The sequence below is a fragment of the Columba livia genome, chromosome 3, assembly GCF_036013475.1.
Source record: "Columba livia isolate bColLiv1 breed racing homer chromosome 3, bColLiv1.pat.W.v2, whole genome shotgun sequence".
Lineage (NCBI taxonomy): Eukaryota > Metazoa > Chordata > Aves > Columbiformes > Columbidae > Columba > Columba livia.
Genome location: NC_088604.1, coordinates 4,720,049 through 4,738,775, shown reverse-complemented (window position 1 = coordinate 4,738,775; position 18,727 = coordinate 4,720,049). Strand labels below are relative to the sequence as shown.

The 18,727-nt window shown below is 40.1% G+C and overlaps 1 protein-coding gene across 2 annotated transcripts in view; it reads right to left on the bottom strand.

Annotated features, from left to right (window-relative positions):
• Positions 1 to 5,240: 5,240 nt before the first annotated feature.
• The window catches only part of PKHD1 (PKHD1 ciliary IPT domain containing fibrocystin/polyductin), a 278,356-nt gene continuing 264,869 nt past the window's right edge, over positions 5,241 to 18,727 (bottom strand). For both annotated transcript variants that reach the window (XM_065055657.1, XM_065055656.1), the window contains exons 63-66: positions 16,088 to 16,195; positions 11,811 to 11,966; positions 10,474 to 10,608; positions 5,241 to 6,282 (exon numbers count right to left, since the gene is read on the bottom strand). In XM_065055657.1, the coding sequence (XP_064911729.1) occupies positions 5,963 to 6,282; positions 10,474 to 10,608; positions 11,811 to 11,966; positions 16,088 to 16,195 (719 nt within the window). In that variant the 3' untranslated portion in view covers positions 5,241 to 5,962. The remainder of the gene's footprint in view (positions 6,283 to 10,473; positions 10,609 to 11,810; positions 11,967 to 16,087; positions 16,196 to 18,727) is intronic.

Genomic DNA, 18,727 nt, shown 5'->3' with positions numbered 1-18,727 from the left:
AATAGTCCAATGCTTCCAGAATCACATGTGCAGATGGAACATTGGTTAATCTATGACTACAAAAACAGTATTCTTCAGTGCCAAGTCTTGGGAGTAAAGGGTTTATCACATATATATATTGCCTCCATCCTGATTTCAACCTCTACACAGCCTGGATGAACAGATATAAATGTCTTTACACTGTTACCAAAAGGAAAAACTTAATTCATGCTCTGTGTGTCAATATCAAGGAAGACAAATCAACCATGATTTTGCTCAGCAACAAGAAGCCTTTCTGACAATTTAACCTCTCACAGTGGACCAATACTCTCATCCTTAGGGAAATAAATTTATTAGGGTATTAGGACCCACAACAAAGAATTTCTGATGCCATTCGCTTGGGAATAGTGTTTCAGACTTCAGTACATCGTATAATTTACCATGCATTTTTAGATTAAACAAGTGGATATGGAATCATCTTTGGACCAGTAAGATACTAAGCCCAGTGGTGGACATGAAGATAAAAAGTCCCGATGGGCAAGTCTTAAAAAGGAGCTGCAATTTATGCCTCAGCTAATCATCGTTGCTGTGTCTGAAAACAAGAAGAAAGCGTGAGGCATAACAGAATGAAATGCAGTATCCTTCTCCCTGCAATGCACATTTTTTCTCTGGGATTAAAATAGGGTTTGCATTTTAAATTTTCATTTACTAAACAGAAAAATATTTTAATAGGAGGGAATGGTATTAAGGAGAAATGATTCTTTGTGTGCCCTCAGGCCTGGTGAAGACAGGATTTGATTTGCTGTGTTAGGCTGGAATCTGGATTGATACACAGAGATGAGAAGGTGTTTAATAAAATTTACATTTCATTTTCTCACTTGACACCAGTCTCCTGTCACTCACCAAATGAAGGGAATACGACAAATAACTTTTGTCAGCACCTAGACATACAGAGACGGTCGAGGGGGGAGGAAGAGCAAGGGTGGGATATTTTTAGCATCATTCCCTTTGATGGCTGCGAGACTTGATGTGTCTTGGGCACCGGCTTCATCCTTAATGTACTTTGTAAGGTAGAGATGTATCAAGAGGGAAAACACAAATTAATCCAACCACACCAAAGCTGTCCCTGGGGATGGACAAATGACCTGCTGGGAAATGAATCACAGAATCACAGAATCGCAGAATGTCAGGGATTGGAAGGGACCTCAAAAGCTCATCCAGTTCAATCCCCCTGCCAGAGCAGGAACACCCAGATGAGGTCACATAGGAAGGTGTCCAGGCGGGTTTGAATGTCTGCAGAGAAAGAGACTCGGCAGTCTCCCTGGGCAGCCTGTTCCAGTGTCCTGTCACCCTCACTGAGAAGAAGTTTCTTCTCAAATTTAAGTGGAACCTCTTGTGTTCCAGTTTGAACTCATTACCCCTTGTCCTATCATTGGTTGTCACCGAGAAGAGCCTGGCTCCATCCTCCTGACACTCACCCTTTATATATCTGTAAACATTAATGAGGTCACCCCTCAGTCTTCTCCAAGCTCAAGAGCCCCAGCTCCCTCAGCCTTTCCTCACACGGCAGATACTCCACTCCATCATCTTTGTTGTTCTGCACTGGACTCTCTCCAGCAGTTCCCTGTCCTTCTTGAACTGAGGGGCCACAACTGGACACAATACTCCAGGTGTGGTCTCACCAGGGCAGAGTAGAGGGGCAGGAGAACCTCTCTGACCCACTGACCACCCCCCTTCTAATCCAGGCCAGGTACCATTGGCCTTCCTGGCCACAAGGGCCCAGTGCTGGCTCATGCTCATCCTGCTGTGCCCAGGACCCCAGGTCCCTTTCCCCTACACTGCTCTCTAATAGTTCATTCCCCAACTTATACTGGAACCTGGGGTTGTTCCTGCCCAGATGCAGGACTCTACACTTGCCCTTGTTGTATTTCATTATATCAGAGAAATCCCCATGCAAAAACCCTTTGCTGGTGTGTTCTGAAATCTTGGAACGATTCTACAGTGAATCTAGATTTTGCTCTTGTAATTGCCTTTATAGTGTTGATCAGCAAACCACCACCCAACATTTTGCACATTTTTGTAGGTACAAAGCTGGGATAATTTCAAGCCCTGGCAAATGAACAATGATTGGAAAAAAAAATAAATCTAAAGAATCTGTGAATCTGCATAATCACTAAGTACCCATAATCATCCTTGGAGGGTTGCATCATGCAGTTTTCCTCTTTCACTGAGGGCTTTCTCTCATGGTCCCTAGTCCAGTGAGAGAATTGGTGTAATTTCTCTCTTAATGAGGCTATTCACTGCAGAATCGGAAACTCAGAGAAAAGCCTTCTCACTGGACACTTGCATCTTTTATTTGCCGTTTATACTTCTCATCCTATAGAAATAAATGCCATATAAATGTTATAATAAATAGGGTTTGGGAGTTATACCATATAGAGATGATGAAAGGGTTTATAATCTCATTGCTGTTATTTGGTTTTTCTTTTCTTTTTTTTTTTTAATTTTGTCTTAGGCACACAACTCCTTCAACCCAGACTGTAATTAATTTTACTACATCACCAGTTATCGCTGCTCCCTAACCAGGCTTGTCATTTTAATTTTTCACAGGCTTTCTTTTTTTCTATCAATGTGCCTGTTTCTGTATCTTCGTGAAGTCTCATCAACTCTGGCCCAAAGCCTTAGGCAAATTTGACTGTAATGCACTCCTCTACTTCAGACATAAGAGGAAAAAATATCACTTTCACAAAATGGGTAAAAAAAAAAAAACAAAAAAAGAAGAACACTTTTGACCACACATTGTCGAGGATTTCAGACAAGCCTGGAAATTGGTTGGGAAAAGGGCATCCTTTCAGCTACAGTCTTATTTATAAAGGAACTCAAGTGCTATTTGAGATAAGACTATTGAAAAAAAAGTTAGCATGTGGAAACCCCAAATCCAACAAATTTAATGAAATTTTTGCCATTGGCTGCTATTGAGCCAAATTTGTCAAATTTCACTGACATTTAACATGATGATCAAGAAAAGCTTGGGTCTCGAAGGACAGGTGAATACAGAAACTTTTGCATTTGTTTTGCCTTCACTTTGAAGGTTTCCTTGGTGTTCAGTGTGGGAAGGTTAGAACCCTGCTAAGCCTAAGTATATTTGCTGAAAGGACTCCGTGTTCTTTGAAGAGCTGGCCTGAATATGGGCAGTGCTAGAGCATGAGTCTTTGCCACAACTTGCCTATAGGCTTATTTGAAAAGCTGAGCTGAAATCTTGGCTTTTCGAGTGTGCAAGATCTTCCTATGAATGAGTATTTCAACACGAAAAATTTACCCATAAAGCATCCATGGAAATGTCGAAACCACTGTTTTCCTAATGACAGTGCAAGGATTAAAGAGAACTCAACAATACGAAGACTAAGAGTTGAGCAGGATCGCCAAAAGTACTGATCGTAGAATCATGGAATGATAGAATCAAAGAATCACAGAATAGTTTGGATTGGAAGGGACCTTCAAAGGTCATCTAGTCTAAACCCCTGCCATAAGCAAGCAAGACTGAAAGCAAAAATGTAATGTCATGATGTCCCACGAGCCAAACTGGTGTCTGAAAGTTTGTAAAACGAAGCTTATGTCTTGGGACGTGAGATGTGTATTCTATTTCTTTGCTAGGAAATCCTGGTAGAGCTTGGGCAAGTCTGTTCATCTAACTGTATATTCCCTGTGAGATGTTTTCTCCTTCACCTGTCTAGATGGGAAAGTTTTAAAAATCAGTCCATCTCTTAATTGACCATAGAGTAGTAGGACTCCATTTCATCCAAGTGCTGTTGCAATCAGTCTAACACCAATTATTTTTGGAAAAGATGCTGTCTAATATTTAACCATGTTATTCAGCCACTAAGTCTTAGTCACAGCTTCTCTCTCTCTGATCACTACACTGATTATTTTTTTCTTGATTCTCATCACAAGATCCCCTAAATTTCTTACTTGCTCAGGACTCACTTCACATTTGCACTGATTTTTCATCATATTTTGTTTCACTTTCTCCCCACTTCTTTCCCATGATCCGTCATTCATTCAGTTAATGCACAGCAGTGTGGGAAACCAAGATCAAGAATGCCACAGTTTAAGAATTTTTAGCCCTGCTTATTCCATTAGAGGTCTAGACACACAAGACATTATTTTTTCTGTAAACACAGATTGATAAATGCAAGGATTATGAATTAAAGGATTAATTAAAGCCCTTAACTGCTTCCAGTATGTTTGTTTTTTCCTAAAAAGAAGGCTCCATTGTAGAATTTTTGCAAATCATTTGTGTTACATGTTATTTGCATATTATTTGCATAAAGTATGACATTTGTAATTAAATATTATTTGTTCTCATGCTGCTTGGATATGACAAAGTCACTTACTAGGAGTAGAACTACTGAAGGGGAGTGGAGTTCAGGAGATGGAGGAATTGCTTATCTGCAGAGCGGAAAGGATCTCCTACCATGTGAGAACATATAAAGCTGGGTATCAGCTGTGGAGGAAAGGAAGGATCTCCAAACCATTTCACCACACCTGATGTCTCCGCCAGTTATATTTTCTTATTGGGATGTGGAAACATGAGGCTTAGGGATCTACCATGTCTACTTACATAAAATAATACTTTGTCTTCCGAAGAAAACACTGTAAGAAATTGCTTTCCCACAACATGGAAGAGGTCAGAGGGGCTCGTCTGTTGCACTTAATAATATAAGTCACCCATTCATAAACATCTTAAGCCAGAAAAGCTCCTGTGCAGTCAGCCAGAAGCCTGGATCACCACAGAATCATTGTGATTTCACCAGAAAATGATGCTTATAAACAGTATAATGCAGAAAACAATGCTGGTGAATCTGTTTTTTTGTCTAGAGAACCCTGTAGATCATTGAGCAACATCTGCACCTTAGGTCCTTCAGCTTTAAGTGAATTTTTTTGTGGTTGTTTTCACTTTTTCTTCAAATGGAGATTCCTTACCTCCTCTTCCACTGCTGATCTGAGAAGAAACATCATCTTCCTGCTTGACTGTTTTTTCTGCAGAGGAGTATAAATTTTATATTGTGCCACTAGGCCACCTTGTCGCCACAAATTTTACAGAGAGGGCATAATGAAATCCCTCATCTTCCAGTTCAGTAAAACAAAGCACAGAGGAATTCTCTGAGCAACTGAAGAACATCAGCATTGTTATTATCATTCATAAAGAGTAGTGTTCATAACAAGCCAGTGATTTAAGGGTGTTAGAAAACAATGACATGGTGAAGATTTAACTCAGCAAAATACTTTAATTAAAAAAAAAACCAAAAAACAAAAAACAAGAAACAACACCACCACAAGTTTAATTAGGGGGAAATGGAAGAACTTATTCAAGTCACAGTGAAATGAGAATTGAATATATATTTGTTTTTCCTCAGAAAAAAAAGAAAATATTTATGCACATACTGAGGTTCTTTGAATGAAAGTAAAGGCATGATTGGAAGAAATAGGAAAATTTCCAAATATTTGTATACATGTATACATACCAATTGGCATTGCTCCAGCCACTAAGACTACATCAGTGTCATTATATTGAAGAGTCAGAAATCCGATCATCTGCACTGATGAATCATTAGGCTAATCTCTGAATGTTTTTGAATGTAACCTCAAAGCTGACCCAGCTCTTCAGCTAGAATTCCCCCAAACAACTCTTGGAGGGAGTTTTCAAGGTGTCGGAAGGACCACACTCAACAGGCAGTTTAGATGCACACACCCTGTTTTGGAAACTAAGAGAATTCAAAGTCATAGACAAGGCCAGAGTCTCCCAGTTGGCTACAGTTCCAGGTAACAGGTTCATTTGTACATGTGCAGTGTGGCAGTTTGATTCCCCACATTAACATATATGTTTTTACCTAACCACAGGGATAAAAGGCTCAGATTTGCATTGGCTGCAAACCAGGCAAAGCTTGCTTTATCAGTGGTTTAGCAGCTCACATCACTTCTCTTACACCTCTGCTGCTACCACTGCAACATGGTCTCCAACATTATTCTGAGGTTTGGTCATCTTTTTGGTCTTCTCTCTCTCATCGTTGTAGCCAGCTGAAGGCTGGGGGACATCCTTCTGGTTGGAATGCCTTGGGACTGTTGGCTGCTGAAGTTCCAGAGAGTCACCAGATGTTCCTTCAGTTGGCTGTTGGTGACGGTCACAGTTCCTACCTGAAGAAAATGTGCTCATCTTTCTCACCACCTTGGTTTCACAAGGATGCAGGTTCAGCTCCTCCAGTTGTTCTGTGGCATGTCCAACTGGTCCGGTTCCTTCCATATCTGTGAAACCAAGTACTGTTTGTGCTTTACAATATCTGCAAGACTTTACCTTCACATTCCTTACCCTTCTATGCCTTCACTGTGCGTTAAAGATATTAATGAAAAAGCAGTTTTGTTTGGGGAAATAATTACAACAGGTCACAAATTTCAGTTTGACAGAAATAAGTTGTTAAAACTGAATAACCACACACTGTGCCCATGAATAAATACACATCAACCAAAACAACTAGTCTGATACACTAGCAGCTCCTAGAGTACCCTCCAATGGTTTTCAAATATTTCACTAAATGCCTAAAAATGAAGTATATAGAATACATCTGGTTAATAAGCTATGTATTGCTAAGACTGAGAATAAATTTAATACTGCACACCTAAAATAGACATCAAGCCTCTTTGAATCAAGTTGTAATGTAAGGTAGGACTTTTCATTTCTAGCATTCAGATTCTACTGAATGCAAAGACTGCTGCTTAAAAAATGATGTTGAAAAAAAGCAGAAAAAGCAAAATATACACTATGCATTTTTCATGTGAAAATGAAATATGTTCACATCTTAATAAACCAAAGAGTTATCAACCACCGAGGCAGAATCACTTGTAGTGTTACAGGAGATGGCTTCTGAGTTGACAGGGTATGCTATTACTCCACTGCAGGCCAGGCAGCCTGCCTCATCTGGATGCTTAAAAACATTTGTAAAATGCTTGCAATCTTCCCCCTTCCTCCCTGAAAACAAGATGAAATCAACCCAGACCCAAACTTCTTATACTTGTTCCAAATTCAGAACTAGTTCTAGTCCACATAGCTCACATGTTAGAGGACAATGACAGCTTTCACGGTCTGTTCATCATCATATATTATAGGTCTTTTCCACAAATGATCCCAGAAAATGTGTCGCTACAACTCCCTCTTTTTCAAGATTGTCATTGAAGTTTAGCCCTTAGCAGGGTTAATAATAATTTTCCCGTGTCTTCATTTATTTTGTACAATTCCCCTATTTCTTTATGATTATATTCACTTTTCCTGTTTAGAAGTGGTGGGTTTTTTTTACAACTTTCAATTTCAGGATTATGCTTCCTGGAAATCCACTGAAAAGTTGTCCATAAATTTTCAGTAGTCACACATTTCGCATGTAACAGTTTTCCTTCTTAAGATGTCTTAACATTAGGTAGTTGGCTGTTTTGAAATACAGATTACAAAAATGTCTAGGTTCAATTTTCTCCCTTATACACGTAAACTAGATGATCAGGTCATAATCCCTTATACCAGAGCTTCATGTTATTTCTTGATATATATTGATGCCCCCTCCATCTTCAAAGGTATCATTTTCAACTGTGAAAATCGGTATTTTCAAATGAGTTTGAGTTAACAGAAGAGGCTAAAAGTTTTCTGGATATGAACAGTTTCAAGGATGAAATACTGCCTTGAGGTTTGTATTAAATAGTAATCTAAAATATCCTGATTTTTTTTTTAATTAAATACAAATTATTCAATATCAGTAAAGCACATGATTAACTGGATTAAATACCAGCAAACAGAGCTCAGGAAATAATTAAATATGGGAAATAATTCTCAGAGGTGGGGATGTGTGGCAGTACCATTGAAATGGATAATATTTTGGTTCCACCAGTGATTTGGAATTCAAACTAAAATTAGTTCTGATGAAATTTTGTAAAAGGTGGAAAAAATGGCAAGCTGATAGAAAGGAAGAAGGAGGAGCTGATCTGAGCATCCTTGGAGCATGGGATGCAGAACCTCTTCAGGAATACAACAGTGATTTCTGAGTGATGGTGGCCAAGGATTTCAGGATAAAGATCAATCAGGTATAATATAAAAAGACTGGAAGTTGAAGCTAGGAAGCGTAAGCTGTTAAAGGATAAAACTTTTCCATGGTGATGATGAACCAACGTAATAAATTGTAAAAACAACTAAGAAACAACAGATTCCTCCACTTCCAGATGTTGTTCTGACCATGCATTAGTCCATCAAAATTATTTAATTCAAGAGAGAGCTGATCATGCGAAGCTGAGGATGTTTTTTGTTGCACCAAGTTCAGACAAGGTAATATATTGATCCCTTCTCCCCTGCAATACTGCATAACCTATGAAATAAAAAGACTCTGTCTTGCAAGACTTACTGTGGTGATTAAGAATAAAAGCTCTAAACACTTAATTGTATTAAAAAGGTGGAATTTCTTATGGGGGGAAGAGCTATAAAGCAGAAACTAAACAAAAAGCTGCAGTTTTGATTTCTACTCTCTTTCTCCAAAACCAACAGCACTTTAAATAGAAGGAAATCAAACATTCGACATTTCCAAGTCATATGTATCAAACTCACTTAAGATATTGTTATCCTTGTTTAGATTTGAACATATTGGGGAATCTTTTTGTCTTGCAACAATTCCTAAAAGACTTTAAGTGGCTGGATTGCCTATTTCTGACCAAAAAAAAAATAAAATAAAATAAAATAAAAATTTCCATGAATTATTTACATGACGGCTCCAATCAACTCTATACCTGTCAGACTCCCCAGCCAAAATGAAAGTTCACTATGTAAAGGTACCAAGGGAGAATGGCAGCCTCCCACTGCGAGTTTATAGACAGAACTAAGTCAGCACGCATTATGTGTCAGAGCTGACATCAGACAGAATCAGATCCTTTGATCTCAGACCTCCACAGGAAGCTTAGATCTCAGACAAATTAGATAAAAAATGAATTTATAGCAGATATGTATCCTAAGGCACACAGCTGAACGCTGTGTTTTGGAGAAGCACAGCAAATATCAAAACACATAAACTGCAGAATTTCATCTCTCCTTCTCTCTCTCCCTCTGCTTTTGTGATGGATGCTAATTAAAAGGAGATAAAAATCCAGCTCGCCTCTTCCTGCCTCTTATGTAATCCACAGACATTGGGAAGGAGAAGGAGGAAAAATTCCCGAAACAGAGCAAATGGGTAGTTCAGAGGGGTTATTCGAATGCCCTTAGATCTGCACTGTTGGCAGGTGAGACAAAAGAAAACCCCAGCCAACTACTATAAGAACACTTCACACTTGCAGAAAAGGAAACCAGTGCTTTATGCTGCCAGCCACATGCCCCTGAGGCTGTCTGCTTTTCCGTGACCTCAGAAGGAGTCATGTTTGATCAGCAGAGGATGAAAAGACAAGTCTCGAGGAGGTGTGTGGAAAGAGGTGTTTGTGGCAGGGACCTCGGGGACTAAAGAGGGACACGCAGTGGGGTGGGTAGAAATGGAGCTGCTTTGAGGGTCTAGAGAGCAAGTCTGATGAGAAGCGGCTGAGGGACCAAGGGAGGTATTACCTGGAGAAAAGATGGGGGAGGGGAGACCTCAGTCTCTACAACTACCTCAAAGGAGGCTGGAATGACAGGGGGTCAGACTCTTCTCCCAAGTAACAAGTGATAGGACCAGAGGAAATGGCCTCCAGTGGCACCAGGGGAGGTTTAGATAGGATATTGGGAACAATTTCTTAATGGAAAGGGTTGTCAGGCATTGGAACAGATTGCCCAGGGAAATGGTGGAGTCACCATCCTTGGAGGGGTTTAAAAGACACGTAGATGAGGTTCTTAGGGACATGGTTTAGTGCCAGTGTTGGGTTAATGGTTGGACTCTATGATCTTGAGGATCTCTTCAACCAGAATTATTCTAAGATTCTGTGATGTGCTGGCTTGGACTCACTGCTCAGCCAGCACAACATGAAGACCCAGTGAGTGGTGGAGGTAAACGACATCAAGCAAATGAGCCAGGAGTGTATTTCCTACCTCCAGCCCTCCACAGCCTGTTATCTTGTCCAGAGCTGTTTGAGCACTGTTCCGTTATTGCCACAGCACTTGGAGACCTGGGCAGGAAAAGCCCTGTTGCTCCAGGCGTGCTGAGGGCACTGGGCGTGTAGGTCCCTGCCCCACTCCAGACACACTAGGTGAAACCATGGAAATCATTGAGCAAGAGGGATTATGCTGCTGCCTTCTGTGGAGCTAGGATTTCACACAATATATATAAAAGGAGATAAAATGACAAATAGAAAAATACCAGGGAGGAGAAAGAGGAGGAGGTAATAAAGTGATAGACCTGAGAAGAACTGCACCAGTGATCCTATACAAACCTGTAGTTTGTTGAGAGACCTAAACCACTTTTCATGTCCAACTGTTTATAAATTTGAAATATTGCCAAACGGCAGCCTCACCTCCTGCTACAGGCACACCACATTCTTTTTCTTCTTGATTGTAACGAGGCTGGATTTCAGCTGCATGAGGTTGTGCTTGTTTACGGGGTGCTGTGGTGCTGGGCTTTGGTACATCAGCTCGTTCAGTCCTCGCTTCTGTAATGAAACAAACAATCGCATCACTCTAAATCCACCTGCAGCTCAACAGCAACTGTCAATTCAAGCAACAACATATTGCTGGTGAATTAACAGATAACCTAGAAGTGTTTGTTTTCTGCCCAAAAGCAGAGAGAGTTCCTTTATGTTCATGCCATCTTGTGTTTTGTTATTCAGGATCCCACCCATTCTATTTAGTAAAAATATTTTTTTATGCTGCCACTATGTTCAGTAATACTAGTAATTTAGAGGTTATTGCAGCTAGTGCACATGGTGCAGTGAAGGTGAAAGACCGTTTAGCATGGATTTGCAATGTTACTTGAAGACAAATGTTTGGAGAAACTAGTGAGAAGGTCTTGAAACTAGTGGGAGATGTCTTATTAACTGGGATGTGCATTTACTCCTGTGGGTTACCTGCACATTTGACTAGGTCCCAACTCCAGTTAGCATATCTGAAAGGTCAAGTTATTGGTAACTCTCAACATATCCAGAAGTTTAAGGTGGCTGTTTGGCAATCAAGACACCAACAGTCGCAGTCATGCCCTTTTATTTTCAGTTCTTCTCCTACACAAACAACTTTAGGCTTTCTGCAACGGGAAAGCCTCCTTGAGGTAGAAATATTTGTTTTAAGGAGAATGCCAAAAAAAAAAATGACCTTACGGTAGATCAGTAGGGCTGTGGATTTGCTTGGGGAGAACTCCAGAGAAGCTGTAGACCTCTCTTTACAACTTTTGCTTATATGATGCTGATAATGTGATCTGGGATGTGAGTGTGGTTGTGCCCCCATTCCTTTGGCATTTGCACCGCAGTTGTGTCTGGCCCTGTGTCAGCAGCAAGCCTTTGCAAAACCTCACCACAGTAATATTTGACAATTTCATCCTTTATCTGGAAAATGCAGAGGCTGAACAGATCATTAAAGTCACCACAAACATTTTCTTTGTTTCTCAGTTCCTTGTCTGCCCCATAGTAATCTGATTTCCCTCACGTTTCACATACAGTTAAAACTCTTTTCAGCCAGGACTCAGGTATTTGTTACAGGCACAAAACCACATAGCCCTGAATTATGAGCTGTACTATTATCTGCTGAACTTAGAGCTTTCTTTGAGTGCCATTGTCTGAATCCTGTCATGGCCACTCCGAAGATTTTTTAAATAAAGCAGGGAGTCTGCAAGTATAAATTTTAGTGGGCATTTCTAACTTACTGTTGCTTTTGCTCTTCTTGAACCAGCAGAATGCAAGAGTGAGGATGAATGTAGATGCTGCTGAGCCCAACATGACAACAAGGATCGTGCTGGCCTTCACTCCCATGGGGACAGGGAAGATGGTAAACGGCTGAGACAGCACAGCAAATGTAGCCCCTGAGAATTTAAAGCAGTCAGAGTTTATTACAAAAGTAAGAACACTGGTTCCACAGCTAAAACTCTGTGCTATAGCCTTTCAACAGTGATGATGCTCTTAAAAATGCATGCAGGAGCAAACCATAAGTCCATTTATCTCCATGCCCAATATCAGCCTACAATATTTATGTAGGACTGAGTGCCAGAACAAAAGTAGATACGTAACAATACTTCTCCGAAATAAATTTCAAGCTTTCAGTGCTTCCTGAAGCAGAGGCAACCTCTTTATATTCATCTCTCTTTAATATTTCTTCTATGAATTTGTCCAGCTGACTACCAAACACAGAAAAGTATCTATTTCTGAGGCCAAACAGACTGGTTCCAGAGAGAAAATATGCACATTCTGCCTAGCAAGGCAGAGAAGATGGTTACAAGATAGGTGCTAAGTCTTACACAGCCTTTAGAGGTTATACCTGATTCATATGAATTTAAGTTATGGGGAATCTAGAAACATTCACTATCATTAAGCTTAAGTCCATGATGTAGAAAACTCCCAGTGAACTTGTTCATATTTTCCACCATGTTGTTATTGAGCATTATAAACAAACAAAAAATCTGTGTATTTGCTGCTAGCATAGTAAATATTTTGTCTCTTGATGCACATGAGTTTTGGGTAATCTCTTTGTTCAGAGATCCTAAAGTTTTATGTAAATGAAGCCAGAATCAAGCCAGCCACTACTCGGATTTTCTGTGGTCAAGAGTTCATTTGGTCTCAGCATCTGAGCTTCAAGGACTGGAAGTTGCCTAATACTGCCATCTTAAAAACCAGAAACAAGGAGAGGTTTTGATTCCCTGGGTCAAAAGTTTGTTTTGAAAGTCAAAACCACATTTTGAATGGAGATGTTCCTAGGAAGGACAGGATTTTAACTAAACTGGCCCTGGTACTTTCTGTAGACTAGTTTGAAGGATGTGGATTGGTGTATCAACGCATTACCTGTCTTACTACTTGACTCATTATCAGTGTTAATCCCACAATTGTAATAATTCTAATAATTTTGGTGGATGGATATTTCTTTTTCTTGTTTGAGTTCCACTTTTAATAGAAATCTAAAAGCCTTGTTCATCTGTTCATTGAAAAATCAGAAATACTGTCAGATGGAGTCTTGGAGAATAGGGTAAGTAGGTATAAGTACTTTTATCTGAAATTATTAGATTTGTGGGAACATTGTCCACTTGAACAGTGCCGGGCTTTATCAGAACAATGTGGGAAGCATGGTCCAATTGGGAAAAATTTGCCTGCAGGTACAAACACTATCAGTTGAGGGGAAAGAAATAATCTCACAGATATCAAGGCCTCTACCCAGGCAGGTGCTTGAAGGTGCTTCACTCTGCTCGAATAGTGTGTGAGTAGAGTGCTATTGGTTTGAATGGAAAGTGGGTGGATCAAGTGCATTGGGATCCATATCAGTCAAGTGCATATTATTGTGAAACATGGAACAAAACTACACAGCAGGGCTATGAATAGATTACTCTCCACAGGTTGAGTGGTATTATTGCACTCAACATCAGCTGCATCTTCTGACCTGCCTACAAAACACAAAATATGCCAGGGCACACATAGAAATCTGGTCATGGAAAAGTATCTCAAACTTCTACCAGCTGATTATGGTTTTTTGTTTTTGTTTATGTCAACCAGTAGACAAATATCTTCAGTAAGTCTGACATCCATTCTATCTCTAGCTTGGTTCCCAATTATGAACATGCAAAGGGGATTGGGGTTTTTTTTTGTGCATACTTTTGCAATGCATATTAAAAGTGTACAATGCTCTGATTTGCAAAGGTGATACACAGATGCACCAGCTGTCCATATTGCGAGCTGAAAACACCTCTTTGCAACACTCTAAGTGAACCTGCTTTAGCAGGTGGGTTGGACTAAATGGTCTCCAGAGGTCCCTTCCAACCCCAACTATTCTGTGATTCTGTAAATATTTCATGAAAGACATCTGCATTTGACCTTCAGAGGAAAGAAGATTTTGAGACTAACCTGAAGTAGCTTTCAAAACAAATTTCATTAAGCTGTTTTTCCCACTAAAGAGTCAAGTCCGGTGAGCTGCGGACTTTCCATCTGCTCTCACTGAAGTGAAGACAATGGGAGGTGCAGGTGTTCAGCAGCATACAGCCTCAAAATAGACACATGTTCCCCCTTCAAATGTCCACCTCTAAGTACTCACTGCACCCCAATTCTCCCTTTGCAAAGCCATGGGCAGCACTTCATGTTTATTAGCCACTTGTGACTAGGAGTAACAAAGATTTCTCATGAAAAAAAAAATCTGGATCTTAATTTTTTCCAAGGATAGGAAGGAGTTTCTTGGATTGTAAATCCCATCTCATGCCATTGTGTGCACCATGTTGCACAATACCATCTATATGTGTATTGACCTCCATCCAAAGGTGGTTTGATCTGCTCTCACTATTCCTTTCTATTAAGATAGGCAGTTCAGAAAAATACAGTACAAATGTAAACTTCTTCTATTTATTTTAGCTGAGACTATTTTCATTAGCCATTTTGCCTTGACCACTTCACCTGTCTGGTGCACTTGTTCTCTCTGTTTTGTTTTGTTTGTTTGTTTGTTTTGTTTTGTCTGGCTGAAACAAGCTACTCTATCTTAGAGTTCTCTCATTACAAATAGTCTGTACCTACTCCCATTTTGAGATCATCTACGAATAGATGTTCAGAATTTCAAAAAAGTGCTTGTCAGGGCTTTGTGCAGTGGCACACACACCAATTTACCTCTTTGGGAAACAGGTCTATCTGTCCTTCCTAGGCTTCTTTCTATCTGATGGGTTTTAGGTTATATACTTATATATATATATATATATAAAACAGAATCACAGAATCAACTGGGTTGGAAAAAACCTCAGAGATCGTCAATTCTAACCCTTGGTCCAACTCCAGTCCATTGACTAGATCATGGCACTAAGTGCCATGTCCAATCTCAGTTTAAAAACCTCCAGGGCCAGTGAGTCCAGCACCTCCCTGGGCAGCCATTCCAATGCCTGACCACTCTCTCTGCAAAGAATTGCTTTCTAATAGCCAGCCTCAATTTCCTCTGGCAGAGTTGAAGCCCATGCCCCCTTGTCCTATTGCTAACTGCCTGGGAGAAGAGCCCAATCCCCACCTGGCTATAAGTTCCCTTCAGGTAGTTCTAGAGAGTGATGAGGTCACCTCTAAGCCTCCTTATGTATATATGGTGATATCTATATCGATCTCTATCTGGATATATATCCATACATATATACACATATATGTATGTATTTAATAGCAGAATAGAGACTTTACATACAGTCTTAAAACACCTTTATCTGAATATGTCTTCAGACTACACACCAGATAGCATGTTCCTGCTTTTCCATTGACTTGCCTGAACAGTCAGTCTGAGATGAGAAACCAACACTTTGACTCCTACATAGATTCAGAGCCAGATTTGTAGATAAATTCAGGCCCCTGAACAGTTAATCAGGTGGTTCTCTAATGCAGATACCCTGAAGTTTTCACAAGATGGAGTTCATGTGGTGTCTTATTCTCAGTGTGCCAATGTTCTGGAGGTCCCAATGTCACCTCTGCAAACTGTCAAGGATACTGTAGCAGAGCCCACTCCCAAAGGCACAACTTTGAGTGTGCATAACCCGTTGCACCCGTAAAGATGGTCGGGTGCAGGCAAACTGAGTGAAGGCACTACTAAAGTAACTGGGACCACAGATGGAAAGTTATGGAACAGAAAGAAAAAAAAAAAAAATAAGTAGAAGACTCAATTTATAGGAAAAGGTTTGCTTTGGTGGCTTAGCTGACCTTAAGTAACTGATTCCTGCAAGGGATTCATAGCTAGGAAATTCAGAAAGAAAAACATGACATCCTCTACTTCCTTCTAATATCTCATCTTGATTTTTGGGGTAGCACAGGAATCACCCAGCTCTCTTGCTGTCTGGGTGATACCAACTTAGACATGTAAAAGAAGTCCAGCTACTTAGAGGTTTGGCACTGCTTCACTCATTCAAACAAAGCTCAACTCCCATTTTACAGATGTAGGGGCTTGAGTTCCGTTACCAAATCAAAAATAAACCATGCAGAAAATGGAGCTTACCTGGAGGTGATGTGACAGTGAACGCAAGTTTCCAGTTTGTGCCTGAACTAGAAACAGCCAGGCTGGAAAAGCTTGCATATCCATCTATGACCGGTACTTGGGTGAGCCCTGCAGAGTAATAAAAACTTGCATTGCAACTAACAGTGTCCAGATAAGAACCATCTAAGCCCCACCAAGAGTCCTTGTGACTTAAAGAGGACTTCAGAAAGCTTAATTTCAATGTCCTTCCTAATCACAAACTTTTTGACTGATTCCAGAAATTTCATATAGGATCAGGTCTTCAGATTTACATGGGTGCTGAATTTCTGATAGACTGAAGAACCTTAGCTTCTGAATCTTGGTTCCCTGCGTTCATTGTGAAGTGGCATTTACTGTACGTGTCTATATCGTGGGGGTGTGACATGAATACAGATGTTAAAGGGAACAAGGTAATGGGAGCTATATGGATGCACTAGAAAGTTCCAGATGCTCATCTTTTTGATTTAATACGTGTGTTGTGTCACTAAGTGTTTCAGCAAGGTTAGGATAGTATTAGTGAGAGACTAATTTTTGTCTTGAAGTCATTATCTCAAGGAGCCAGCCACTGCAGCAGAGGGAAAAGAGCTGACTATTTTAACCCTTTTCTGATTTGCTGCTGTTTCACTTCATCACTTGGGCATATTGCCTCTTGTCCTACTATTAAATAGTTTTAAACTTTTCTCCAACCCTTTCAGACACTTTGAAAGGGATTTGGCCATGAGAAAGGTTTGTGGTGACTTCTCCATTGTGGTACAGCAGAAACTTTCAGCTGGAAACCTAGCAGGGGAAAGCTCCATGGGGACCATTAAAATGAACCCAGGAGAACCTGTTCCTCCATCACTTCACCTCTTGTTCTGACCTATCAGGGAATGCATTCTGAGCCACTAGTTATACTTGCCACGGCTTTTAGTTTTTGTAGGCTTTTTTAAAATGTTATAATTTACTTTGCAACTGGATCTCCATTTTATTGTGCGTATCTTTGAGCACTAGTCAAGTCCTGGCCTTTAAGCAATATTGACCAGGTCTGGGCTTCATTCAGGAGTAAAATCCTAAAGACAGACAAATTCCAAAATGCTGTTTCAGGTGAGGATCAGAAGTCAGAACTTCTTAGGATTTTAGACTTGCTGCAGTGATCACAAGCACGAACTTTTGCCAGCTCAAGTGCAACATGAATAAAGGTACAGAGAGTCTGAGTGTGAGAACATTTATACTCTGCAATCCCCATGTCTAAGATATTGAACAGAGTGGTGAAGTAGTAAACTTCTTTATGAGGTATATTGCAGTCACAAATGCGTAGGAGCGTCAGTATGGAGACAAGGCTTTTGATGGTAGCCCAGACTGCAGGACGGTTTCTCTGGTTTTATCCCATATTTTGCCCCTACATCTATATAATATAAACAGCTCCAAGATCTGTTCTTTGGCACTGAAGAACTGGTATGCCCTGGCCAGACCTCTTAAAATTTTACAGCCCCCAAACAGAGATGCTGCAATGCAAACTGCCTACTGAGATCAATTCCTTGCTGTGTTGCCTCTTGAACCATGGTAAGAAACAACCTGAGACAAGGTCCCAGGCAAAAGTATGCCCCATTTCAATGTTCCAGCAACAGAAATTCTGAAGTTGCCCCTCTCCATCGTCTGGTACTATTTAATATACTAATATCCCAGTTAACTGCATATATGCTTTCTTATTTTTGTACAACATCTAGGACACCAGATTCCCAATTTCACTGTGAATCTCCAGGACCACCTGTGATAAATAGGCAATTTATACTGTGAATGGACTTGCTGGAGTTATGAGAATCTAGATTTCTCCATTTGCTCCAGCCTAATCCCAACTCACTTATATTTATCTACTCTGCACGTGATCCTTCTTATGACAGTATCTGCCTGGACTACCAAGACTTTTCTTGGCTCTGATACTCACTGCAACACTGCTTTTATCGAGGGTCTTGTCAGCTCTGTTCAAATACTTTATAATTGCTATTTCTAGTCTATGATGAAGCCTGAAGTACTGTACTGTACTTCTCAACAGACACTATCTCAGCTCTTGGGCACATATGCTTCAAAGCTTAGAATATTTCAGATATATATGGGCATCTCCATGAAGATCTCTCAGGCAAGCTGGTATTTAACGTAGAAGCAAGCTAATTTGGAGCTAAACTTCTTTCCATGAGGCAGTTTGGCTGTTGTCAGATGAAGCAGCCTCAGTGTGCTAGATGGGACCCATTTCGATTAAATGCTGCTTTCATATGCTTCAAAAGACGAGAGCAATAAGGACATTTGTCAAAGGAAAAACTGCAGCAAACTATTATATGCAGAACATCTGTACTACGCAGTTCTTTCTTTGCTGGAGTTTATTGACTATTAATTTGATGCATGTATCTTTTAAAGAATGTGAAGTGCATTTCTCTTCAGTGACTTTCTTTCTTTCTCTTCTTCTTTCCTTCTTTCTTTCTCTATCCTTCCTTTCTTTCTTTCTTTCTTTCTTTCTTTCTTTTGATAAATGAGGACCAGAAGTGAAACGTTTAAATTCCTTAGGAAAAGCATTTTCATGTATGATGATTACAAACAATAAGCAGTGTTTCTTTCTGTACGTGGCCAGATCCTTTGCTGAGACAAACA